The sequence below is a fragment of the Notamacropus eugenii genome, chromosome 4 (genome assembly GCF_028372415.1).
Source record: "Notamacropus eugenii isolate mMacEug1 chromosome 4, mMacEug1.pri_v2, whole genome shotgun sequence".
NCBI classification, from domain to species: domain Eukaryota; kingdom Metazoa; phylum Chordata; class Mammalia; order Diprotodontia; family Macropodidae; genus Notamacropus; species Notamacropus eugenii.
The window spans coordinates 86,426,373-86,439,381 of NC_092875.1; the positions used below are offsets into that span (position 1 = coordinate 86,426,373).

The 13,009-nt window shown below is 42.0% G+C and overlaps 1 protein-coding gene across 1 annotated transcript in view; it reads right to left on the reverse strand.

Moving 5' to 3' along the window:
- Positions 1-13,009, reverse strand: part of BOP1 (BOP1 ribosomal biogenesis factor) — a 63,206-nt gene that overhangs the window by 40,823 nt on the left and 9,374 nt on the right. Inside the window, exon 3 of the mRNA XM_072602691.1 lies at positions 1,046-1,141. Within this exon, the coding sequence (XP_072458792.1) occupies positions 1,046-1,141 (96 nt within the window). The remainder of the gene's footprint in view (positions 1-1,045; positions 1,142-13,009) is intronic.

A 13,009-nucleotide genomic window follows, 5' to 3' on the forward strand; every position in this document is an offset into this window, starting at 1 on the left:
TGTGTACATGTGGTCTACTCAGAAAAACTATGAATTCCCTGGGGAAAGAGAGGTTTCATACTTCTTTTTTTCTCCCACATGCACAGAGGAAATGCTCAATAAAGAGCTTATCTATTAAGTTGTCTTGTTCAATTGTTTCCTATTTGTCAGTCTTAACTCTCCCAACTAGATTATGCATGAACTTCTTTTTTTTATATTGTCATTCAGTCTTTTTTGTTCTTCATCCCACCACATACATGACCAGCTGCAAAATCACCAGATTTTGCTTACAAGTTTATCATTTATTGGCTTTAACTGAGACTACTATTACAGTGATAATTCTTCTTCTGTCCACTTAAACCATGTCCCAGTGAATCGCCCATCTTTATTTTGTTCCTTATCTTCTAGGGGGTGCAGCAGATAGAGCATCAAGCCTAAAGTCAGGAATACTCAACTTCAAATACAGCCTCAGTCATTTACTAGCTGCATGACTTGTTATTCATGAACACCTTGAGAGCAAGACCTATCTTCTGCTTCCTTTGAGACAACCACAGAAATATGAAGTGTAGAACATGAGCAGGCCCCAATTCCATTCTGTGGATTAACCTGCTAAGGGTATAGATGCGAGATGAGATGAAATCCCTGGACCCTTCTCCACTCCCTCTTATGCAAAGATGCGTAAGTTCCACCAGAAAGCTGTCATCTGCATAGTTCAGCATGCCTCTGTAGCAGTGGAGGAAAACACATAACTGGTGGCGTACAAGCCATTACCACTTCAAGCAACAGTCAAGCTTTGGCTGGCTGGATGTGGACAGACCTGCTTTCAGAAATAAGACCCTATCCAACATAAAGGATTAAACTGTATATATGACAAAGTAAGGCACAGACCACAAGCAAACCAATCAAAGCACAGGAGGAGAACCATTCAATTGGGAGGGAGGGAGGGAGGGAGCAAGACTCACATTACAACTCTACGTACTTTTCCCCTAGCACTCTAGCACTGGTGAGTCACCTCTAACTCCATCCATAGCTCCCATCTTATGCCAACAAGTTGACAGAACCTTACCTCCTCATCAGAACTGTCCTCTGCATATTCATCTTCTTTCTTTGGTTCTTGGTTCTGGCTACTGGCTTCCTTTATGTTCTGCAAAGTGGCACCAGCCTAAAGACAAAGAGGAATAGATTAGCTCATCATGAAGGAACATCTGAAACTCATATGTCAAGCGTCATCAAATGACCATCAATGAATCTCTGCAAAAATCATGCCCCCTGAGGACTTCCCTCTGCAATTGGGCATGGAAACCACTGTGTCCTACTGTACGATATTTCCCACAACCACTCCCCAGGCAAGGAGACTCATGGGATAATCCCTAATACAGGAAGACATGGTACTCTGCTGGTCCTGAGACATAGGTTTCTGGGACCCTTCTTCCCAAATCCACCCGAAAATTCTCAGCCCAGTCAATATTGCTGGAGTTAACTAGGACAGACAGTCCATAACTTCAAAGAGGAAGAGAGAGCTAAGAGCATCAGGCATGCTGGGGACCTCCACTCAACACCCTCCCTACCCCCCCACCCCCAAGCCTCACTATGGCCCAGGCTCAGCTCTACAAAGAGCTGTTGCAGTTAGTTTTTACAAGTGCTTCTGCTGCCTGAGCCAGGTATTGTTCTAGGTGCCTGAGATAAGAACACAAAAATTAAACAGCCCCTGACCTCAAGAAGCTTCCATTATATCAGGGGAGAGAAGACAAATACAAAGCAATTGTTCTGTGTGTGTGGGGGGAAAGCACTAGTAGTTAAGAGGCTAAGAAGGGCTACATGTAGAAGGTGGTAACTGAGCAGTTTAAAGCAAACAAAGAATTCTAAGGGATAAAAGCATATCAGGAGTACATTCCAGGTCTGGAGACAGGAGTGTGAGAGGCACCAACATCAGTTTGGCTGAACTTTAGAGCGTGTAAAGGTTGGAGAGGTAGTTTGGGGCCAGGGTGTGAAGAACTTTAAAAAATAAATAACAAAAGCAATCAGAGTTTACTGAAAAAAGGAATGATGTGGTCAGACTTGCACTTCAGGAAAATCACTTTGGCGGCTATGTGGAGAATGGATTGGAGAGAGGTAAGGAGGCCAATTAAAAGGTAGCTGCGACAATCCAGGGGACAAGTGATGAGGACTTGCATCAGGGTGGTGGCCATGTAAGTAGAGAGAAGATGGAGTCAAAAGAAGCTGTGATGATGCAAACCACAAGATTTGGGTCCTTCTTATTACCTAATAGCTTCTGCCACCTCCTTCATATTAATAAGAAGATAACTCCTAACTGCTGAACTGCAAAACGAGACGGTGTGGGGCTTAAGTAACAAAGCAGTTCAACTAAGGGCTTCAAAATTCCTGCCCCCCCCCATTACCTCCCCCACACTCCAGTAACTTAAAAAACGGCTGTAGGGATGCCGCTCCAATGGCCCCCACACATCCACCCTACTCTGGGCTCAGACCCAGGAGGGGAAACTGCGGCCCCAAGAAGGGGAGGAGGTGGGAAGAGGGTTGGGGGAGCTGTTGGAAAACAACAAGGAAAGAGAGAACCGCTAAGACACCAAAGCCAACACAGAGCAGCTTACATATCACAAAGCAAGAAAGTATCACCACTTCCACCATTACACTTTGTAAATTCTTACATTTTCAGAAACCTTGGCTCTACTTTATCCTTGCAGGGGTCATCAATTCACTGATGTAATAGAGGAGCTGGTGCACAGAATCTGTGTCGTGCGGACACCAAGGACATAGAGAATGCTACTGGCCTTGATTGAGCAAACTTCAAGGAAAGCCTTTTTGCTTTACCCATTCTCCCATGGGGCCTAAATTTATCTCTAGCTCAAAGACTGGGGTCTAGAGAACCCCCTTCTCCATCAAAATCTAACTGCAGACAGTTCCACTCTTAAGTCAACAGGTTTGAGTTTCCTTTATAACAGAGATAGGCAGTATTATCCCAGGCAAAGAGACCTAGGGGCTGGAACTGACACCCCTTCGCCATCTACCACACCCTGTCTGGTCTATGCCAACAGCCACCACAGCAGGTCAGTGAGTGGGCGCAACACAGCATTCAGATCTTGCCCTGGAAAAGAGATTCTCCCCTCTCCTCACTCCCTCCTCCACTGGGGAGGCACAGATCAGATCAAGTTTACTGTAGGAACTGGGGAATGATCGGAAAAACAGCCCCCATCACTCATCCCCTTGAGGGAAGTAAACTTCTTGCTGTGTAAGGATCACCTTTTAATCTCTTTAGTCAATGACTATGTGCCCGCCAACCTGACGTAGAGCGCAGCACCCTATATCCTTACTGCAAAAACAAAAGACTTGATAAAAAACAAAATCTTTTTCTAACAAAGAAAAATGAGAAATAAGTTTTTTTCCAGGCAAGAAACAGAGTGGATTTCAATTTCCACATCTCCCTTCCATTTCTCTCTTCCATTTGCTCCCGCCCTGCATGCACAGGAACCTCCCAACTAAAAGTGGGTCAGAACTGGCTTGGGCAGTACCTCAAATCAAAAAGGCTGAGAGACTGCTCAGATATATTCCCTGTCCAGGTAGTTCTGCTCTTGAAATGACCTTCTGATGTCCACGGACACAAGGAAGGACACCTTTGTGGTCCTTCCTATCTCCACCCTAACATCTTAATGGTAAATTGCATATACCACTGTGAGTTAAACCTCAGTTATACCATTATAGAGTGGTTCTAGGTCCAAAGAAGGGTCAATCAATCTAACCATGTTGTGGTAGAAAAAAAATCTAGCCCAGAGGACAATCATAACATTGAATGCATGGGGATTACTGCTGCAGTATTCCAGGGAAACTATGCTGGGCCAGAACCTGGATGCTATTTCTGGCTCTAAACTAAGACATCTCTTCTCCCCCAGATCTCATTTTTCCTATAGGCATTTGCCCCAGTTTTATACTTATCAGAATATTTAAAGTCTGGCAATCCAATTAACAAATTCACTTTTGAGCACTTTGGTGTAAACTTCTCGAAACTTATGATTTATTCATTACATTAAGGCCTGTCTGATCAAAGGTGTTACTGAGTAGACATATTAATAAGCCTGTCTTACAGGTGGAAAAAAACTCAAGCGTAAAACTACATAAGAAATTCACATAACTTGCATTCATTTAAAATCCAGGAAGAATCTCTAGAAAAGAATGCAAATAAGACAATATGGGTACCATATTTGAGAAAATATATAAACAAGCCTAAGAAGGTTCAGAACCACTCTAGGATCTTTGCCAAGAAAACCCCAAATGGGGTCACAAAGAATCAGACATGACTGAAAAACAACCAAGAACAAAGAATATTCAGAAAAGGATGAGCTGGATGTTAACCTGGACTCCAGAACATACTGAGGATGAATATAAAGAGTAGCACACTTGCAAGCATTCTATCAGAATCACTAAAGCCCAGAATGAGAGGAGGCTGGTATGAATACTGAAGACAATGAAAAGGAATTTCTAAACTATGTCGGAGGCAAAGGAAGGATCAAAGAAGGGGAAGGCTAGAATGGTGATGAGATGAAAGTGAAAAGGATAAACAAGTGAACTTTTTTATCTTTTAAAACAATGACCTTTGTGCTAGAAAAGATAAAACAAAAGTGATTAACAAGGAGAAGAAGCCCCATCCCCCCAAAAGGTGAAAAGATAGCCAGGCAGCATATAGTTGTCCTCAGTGAGTTCAACCCGTACCATGAGCTCATATAAAGTATATTCTACAGGACTATGAGAAGTGACAGATGGGATTGCTAAGGGGCTGGCAGTAATCTTTGACAGACTCAAAGTCCCAGAGCTTACGAGTTTCCTATATTTATATACCAAGCACCCACAGCATGCAGCAGAAGGAACTGTATCTCCTTCAATACTCATGAAAGACACTGAGCTTCTCTCTGCCCAGAATAAGCATGAATCAGGCTAACACAGAAAAGACAATAAAGCTGCAGACTGTACAGTGTCCACCAGAGGGCAGCAGGCCATCCTAAGAGCTGACCAATGAAGACACAAGTTAGCTGGTAAGGGCTGATTCTCAGGTTTTCCCCTTGGTGAGTTCATGGTATTTTTTGTCTATATTTCTCATCTGGTTATCAATCATATGCTTCTTTGTAATATCCCTCATGTTGCTGTTGTGTGCTATTATTTTTCTTTTTGGGTAGCTCTGAGCTCTTCCATGCCTTACAGGTACAGCACCACCTCCTCTCTCTTAAGGGGTTAAACCTGCCACTTCAAAGTTAGCCACGGATGATGATACTGCTGCTCTTGTTGTTGATAATGGCTCTGGAATGTGCAAAGCTGGCTATGCAGGAGACAATGCCCCTCAGACTGTCTTCCCCTCCATTGCTGGGCCCCTGAGACATCAGGGTATGATGGTGGGTATGGGTCAGAAAGACAGCTACGTGTGAGGGAATGAGGCCCAGAGCAAGAGAGGTATTCTGACCCTAAAGTACCCCACTGAACATGGTATCATCAACTGGATGATGATACCAACATGGAGAAGATCTGGCATCACAAAATGAGCTCCATGTGGCCCCTGAAGGGCACCCTGTGCAGCTCACAGAAACCTCTCTGAACCCCAAAGTCAACAGAGAAAAGATGACTCAGATTATGTTTGAGACCTTCAACACCCCAGCCATGAACGGCGCCATCCAGTCTGTGCTGTCCTTGTATACCTCTGGTCGTACCACTGGTATTGTGATGGACTCCAGTGATGGTGTGATCCACACTATGCCTGTCTATGAAGGTTATGCCCTTCCCCATGCCATCCTCTGTCTGTCTGGATGTGATCTGGCAGACTACCTCGTGAAGATCCTGACTGACAGAGGTATAGTTTCATTACCACAGTTGAGAGGGAAATTGTACATGACATCAAGGAGAAGCTGTGGTTGTTGCCCTAGACTTTGAGCAGGTGACAGCCACTATTGCATCTAGCTCCTCTCTGGAGAAGAGCTGTGAGTTCCCTGATGGTCAGGTTATCACCACTGGCAATGAGAAGTTCTGATGCCCAGATGCTCTCTTCTAATCATCTTTGTTAAGTATGGAATCTTGTGGAATCCACGAAAACCATCTTCAATTCAATCATGAAACGTGATGCTGACATTCGTAACGATTTGTATGCCAATACCATATCATCTGGTGGTACCATTATGTGTACCCAGGCTTTGCTGATAGGATGCAGATTACAACCCTAGCTCCCAACACAAGGAAAATCAAGATCATTGCCCCATGTGCCTGCAAATACTGTCTGGACTGGAGGCTCCATCATCAGCAAGCAGAAGGATGATGAATCTGGGCCTTTCACTATCTACCACAAAGGCTTCTAAATGGACTGTTTCCTATTTTGTTAAAAGGTGTGACATGATAATTGCCAAAAAAAAAAAGAGAGAGAGAGATGAGATTGGCAAGACTTTATTTGTCTGTTTGTTTTGGGGAGGGGGCAAGGGAGGTTGGCACTTGACTCAGGATTTAAAAACTGGAACAGCGAAGGTGATGAGCAGTCTAAGCACTCAGGAGGCAAACATCCCCAAAGGTCTACAGTGCATCTTCAGGACTCTGTATATTTCTTTGGGTTTTTTAACAGCCATTCAAAATATTGTGTAATGCATTGTTACAGAGTTACAAGCCTCTGTGAAGGCTGTCCTCTGCTATAGCAAAGGAGCTAAATAGCAAAAATTCAGATTTTTTGGGGGGTAAGGTACTAGTCTTGTTTTACATGTAAATTATGTAATACTTAAAAATTTTTTGTATTTTTCATTTTGCTCATTTACTGTTTCCCTAACTTCTCTAGACTGTAAAGGGCAGAGGCAGAGATCTTCTATCACTCTGTATTATCCATAGTATCTGGTACAGGGCCTTTAATACAAAATGTGTCATGGTTGGAAAGGAGCATCTCACAAACCACCTCCATAACAGCTTCAACTGCCCTGGTTATTGTTCACACTAGCTGTGTGATCCTCAACAAGTCACTTGCACTTAAACCCGTAGGCCTCAATTTCCTCATCTACAGGAGTAACAGCAGCTACCAGAGAGGACTTTATCAAGTAAGATCAAATGAGATGATGGATGTAAAGTGCTCAGCCAATCTTAAAGCACTATTTAAATGTCAACTGTTATTATTATGCTGCCAGGGCCCTCAAATACCCTCCTCTTCACATACCCATTTCTCAGCTCAAATTCTGAAATTCCACACATGATCTCTCTAGGCCACATCCCTCAGTACCAAGATTCCACAGTCCATTCATATCCATGTATGGTGTAATAGAAAAAACAGACCGGAAGTCAGAATTATGTTTGCCTTAGCTCTGCAACACATACTAATTATATAACTAAGGTAAAATAATAATAATAGTAATAGTCTGACACTTTCTTACCACAATTCAACAGTTATTTATGAAGTACCCACTATGAGATACTGGGCAGCTAGGTGGCACAGTAGGTAGAGTGTCAGGTCTGGAGTCAGCAAGATTCTCCTGAGTTCAGGGTTCAGACGCTTACTAGCTATGTGACAAGTCAGTTTAACTGTTAACTTCAGTTTCCTCATCTGTAAATGAGCTGGAGAAGGAAATGGCAAACCACTCTAGTATTTTTGCCAAGAAAACCCCAAATGGGGTCATGAAAAGTCAGACATGACTGAAAAACTATGACAGAAACTGAGTATATAGAAACACAAATATGAAAACAGTCCCTGACTTTAAGAAGTTTACATTCTACTGGGTGAGGCGGAGGTCAAGGCAATGACATGCACTCAGATAAATAAATACAAAAATATTAAGTCAGACAGGGTCTGAGGAGAAGAGAACAAGCAATAACCACAACAAAAATCAGAGAAAGGTCTAATTGAGGAGACTGCATTTGAGCTGTCTTGAAAGGAGAGGGAGAGGGAGATTCTAAGATGGGTGAATTGAAAAGTGGGGAACAGCTTTTCAGAAGTTCAAAAAGAAAAAAAAAGAAATGTGTACAAGGAACAGTAAAGCACACCAGTTTAGTTGGATCACAGAATGCAGGGTAGAGAATAATTATAACTCACTCTAGAAAGACAAGATAAAGTCTGACAGTGAATGAGTCTTCCTGGTGCTTGTTTACTCAGTTTATACTTCCTAATCATACCTTAGGAATGGATTAGTAATACTTTCCCAAGCACTTTCAAACATATTATCTCATTAAATCTTTATAACAATGCCTTGAGGCATTTATAACCGTCACTTGACAACTGAGGAAATAAGAATAAGTTTACTTGCCCAGTGCCTCAGTTTGTTAGTGGCAGAGTCAAAACGAGAACTCAGGTAATTTGGATCTCTTTTCTCCTTAAACTTAGTCTCAGAAGACCTGAATGAGAGTTCTTGGACACTTGGACGCTAACTTTACAAGCTCTGTGACGTTGGTGCAAGTCCCTTAGTCACAGCATATGAGCCCAGTTTCAAATTGGAAAGTGTTATAATGCCAAGAATAATCCCACCACAAGAATAGTCTTAGGACCATGACAAATACTCAGTTAAATATGCTACTTTAATTCATTTTGTTCAATAGCCATCAGATTCCCAGTAAATAAATAGTAGCAAACAAAGAAAGTGAAGAAGTTGTGTTTCTGTTTCTGTTCTTACAAGTATATTGCAACAAAGATCCACATCACTGTTAAAATGCTCTGGGCAAACAAACAAACAAACAAACACCAAGAGAATCTTGGAGGACATTTAGGCAAATTTGTAACTGACCAGAAGTTCCCTCTACAACATCCTCAACTTTAACAAGTAGTCACTCAGCCTTTTCTCCAAGACCTCCAGGGGTGGTAAAGCTATTACTCCCCAGGAGCCCATTTCACTTTAGGAAAGCTCTAATTATTTATTGTTTTGTTTGGGGTTTTAAAAATTTTACAAATATTAATAAACACAAACTTCAAAGCACAAAGAGGATAGCATGTGAAACTACAGTCTTTACAACACAAAACTTATTCTTTTTCAAAGCACGAAACAAATTCAACACATCAGTTTCATAGCTTTCCTGTTTGCTTGTGTCTCCCTAACAATTTCCTTCTATTCTCTTCTATGCCTTTTAGACACTTGACACTTACTAGCTGTGTGACCTTGGGCAAGTCACTTAACCCCAACTGTCTCATCCTGACTCATCTCCAGTCATCCTGATGAATATCTGGTCACTGGATTCAGATGGCTCTGGAGGAGAAGTGAGGCTGGTGATCTGTACAGCCCTCCCTCACTCAAAACAAAGTTAAGTGCAAGTCATGTCATCACTTCTCTGATGGCGTGGTCTTCTTCGGCAATGAAGGACAAACACACATACGCCTTTTAGAAAAATATTCAATGACCCTTCTTTCTTTCTTTTCTGGTACCACTATGGCATGATCTCCTCCCCTCCCAAATCCCCTCAATTAAAAAAAATATTCTCCCTTGAGATTTAAATATACCAGGCAAAACAAACCCAAGCTTAGGGAGAGAGAAAGAAAGAGGGCAGAGGAGAAAGGGAAAGGGAGAGAACGCATTTAATAAGCACTATGTGTCTGGCACTGTGCTAAGCACTGGAGATATAAATATACACCAAACAGCAACAATGCCCTCATGGAGTGTACATTCTTGTGAGGAGGATAATACATAAATGGAATCTAGAATGCCAGAAGGTCATCTGTGACAGCATGGCATGGAGATGCTAGGGGAATGACAATACTCCAACAGGGGGAAGATAAGGCCAAAAGCTATCAGAGCCCTCCGTGGCAACAGGGACACAAGCCAAAGTTCTAGTGGAGAAGTGGAGATGATGGCTTGAGGGGCAATTGCTCTGTGTGGAGATGGCCATGGAGTGCTGTTGGGGGTGTAAGCTCAGTTTTCACGTGGACAGTCTCGGGCAGGTAAAAGTGAGGACTTCTAAATCTCAGAGTTCTCACGAGGCCCCCCAGGGAACAGCTGGGGATTGAGGCGTGAAACACAGGCTATCTCGTGCATTTCCACCTCTTCTCAGTGGGAAACTTGCTGGGGAGAGCATCCCACCCTTGAGATTAATCCATGGTCTGAGCACACCTGTTGTTGTCTAGCTAAGGGCTGAGAGCAGGCACGGTATTCAGGTGCAAACTATGCAGCGGGAGAGCTTAAGTAGGGACAGGAAAGCCTGAAGGCGCTCTTCGTGCTGAAGGGCCCTTGGAGGGAAGAGGGTCCCTCCCCTCTTCCGCCCCCATCCTCTTGCTGTATGATCCTTGCCCCTTGGGAGGGGGAGGATTCCTCTCTCCTGAGGAAGAATTCACCCTGCATATGGATACGTAACTAAGACCCTGAATAAAGCCTAACCCTTGTTTGACTCTGGAAAGTCTCTTCTCTCAATACGTTTATCTGGCTGATCACCAAAGACCTGCGAAAGGTAAGAAGGCTCGGGTAGCTCATCGCCCTCTAGGCCGAACAGAGTGCCATGACCAAAATGCATCTCTGACAGAAGGTAGGTAGCAGGCTTCATCATCAGGCCTCTCAGGTAGTGGCCAATCATTGCATTCATTAGAATGCATAAGTCTTTCCAAGTCATTTTTCATTACAATGTTGTATAGACACTGAATAAATTATTCCCCTATTTCTGCTCACCTTACTTTGCATCAGTTCATTAAGGTCTTCTCAGGTTTCTCTGAATCCATCCATTTCATCATTCCTTATGGTACAATAATAAAAAGTGCTAATGTTAGGAAGTTTTTCCTTACATTGAACCTAAATCTCTCCCTCTACAACTTCTCTTTATTGCTTTTCATTCTGTCCTTTAGGGTCAAATAGAACAATATATAATCCTCCTTCCACATGACAGACCTCCTAATACCTGACAACAGTTATCATATCCCCTCTTCTCAAGACCAAGCACACCCCATTGCTTTAACGGAGTCTGGTATTGAACATTCTCACCAGTAAGGACCCTGAAGCCCAGAAAGATGAAATGATTTGCCCAAAATGACATAACTCACAGGACAAAGTAGAGAATCAGACCAGATTCTCTCTTTCCCCTGTGATATGGTAAAGCACTTCTGTGAGCTTCAGATACCTTATCTGTAAAAAGGAGATGATATGATCTGTAGTACCTATCCCTCAGGACTATGGTGAGGCTCAAATAAGAAAATGGATCAAATTACTACACTACTTTTAAAATCACTATATATGAGTCGTCATCATCAAGGGCACACAGGCCAAGATTCTGCCAGCATCACAGAGGAGAAACATACTACAGCAGGAACCACAAACAACTAGTCCTTAAATGTTCTTCCCAAACATAGCAATAATCATGATTGTCAAAATATCTTGGCATTTACTCTTTATTCAAATGAGTTGAAGAAAAGCCAATGGAGGGATTCAACAGGACTAAACTGCTTACATCCCAACAAGAAAAGATGATACTTATAACTCTTAAAAACTGTTATCACTAACAGTACAGACAGAAGGAATATTCATAGACAAAGGGTATGGGTGAAAAGCGAAAGAACAAGATGGAGGGAAATACTCAGATAGTAACTATAACTGGGAATGTAAATGGGATGAACTCTCCCATAAAATGGAAATGAATAACACAGTGGATAAAAAAACCAGAATCCTACAATATGGTGCTTCCAAGAAACACACTTGAAGCAGAGAGACATACACAGAGTAAAGGTAGAGGGATGAATCAGAATCTATTGTGCTTCAACCTAAGTAAAAAAAAAAAAAAAAAGCAGAGGTACCAATACTGATCTTAGACAAAGTAAAAGCAAAAATAGACATAATTTAAAAAGATAAGCAAAGAAACCACATCTTGCTAAAAGACAATGAAGTAATAGGCAACGAAGTAATCAAATTAAAAGAGCAAGAAACAGTCTACCTGTCAGCCTGTCAGATCTAGGAGAAGGGGAAAGAAGACTGAAGAAGTACAAATGTCCCAACTGTCACAAAAAGGAAGAGAAAAGAGCGATCAAATGATAGGTGAGAGATCATTTCAATCACTCAATCAATACTGATTAAGTGCCCACCACGTGACAGGTACTGGGCTAAGCTAAGAATACATAAAGAGGTAAAAGACAGTCCCTGCCCTCAAAAGACCTTAGAGTCTAAAGGACTGATAGATTAACTGACTGACTGCAAGTTCAATGAGTCAGCACTGTGACTGCTAAAAACTAAAAATGTCTACTGGGATCCTAGACTACAATGAGAAGCAGAACTGGTTAGAACACATCTCAAGTATTGTATTCACTTCACAAATTAAGAAAACTGATAAGCTGGAGAGTGTTCAGGAGGTCAAACAGGATGGTGAAGGGCTCTGAATCTATGCTATACCAATCAAAAAGCATTTAAGGTATTTATTTGCATATTTGAGGTAGCTAGGTAGTACAGTAGCACTGGACTGAGCTCAGGTAGGTGTGGAATCCTGGACATGTCACTTAGCCTCTGCTTGCCTCAGTTTCCCTCAACTGTAAAATACAGACAGTAAGAACACTTACCTCACAGAGTTATTATGAGGATTAAATGAGAGAACATTTGTAAAGCACTTAGCACATAGAAGGTACTAATAAATGCTTGGTCCTACCTCTCCTCCCTCCTCCCCTTCCCTACTACATGCTAAGTGTTACAGTAGGCACTAGAGATGTGAAAATTGGTTGAAGAAATCAGGTATTTTAAGCATCAGAAGAAGACTCACAGATGACATCATAGCCATCTTCAAGTAACTGAATGAGGGATTAATGATTTGTTCTGCTTAGCACCAAAGAACAGAACCAGGAACAGTGGAGTAGAAGTTGCAATAGGTAAATTTAGGTTTGTTGTTAGGAAAAATTTCTTGAAAACCTTCCAACAAAACAGAATGATTACTCGTCAGGTATGTCACAGGCTGACTAGATATCCAATGAGATCCTTTCATTTCTGTGATCCATTTCTGTAACTCTAAGGGAGGAATGGCTAAACAAATGCTAGTACATGAATGAAATGGAATATTACTACATTGCAAGAAATTATAAATACAATGAATATAGGGAAGCACAGAAAGATTAATATGAATATAAAGTGAA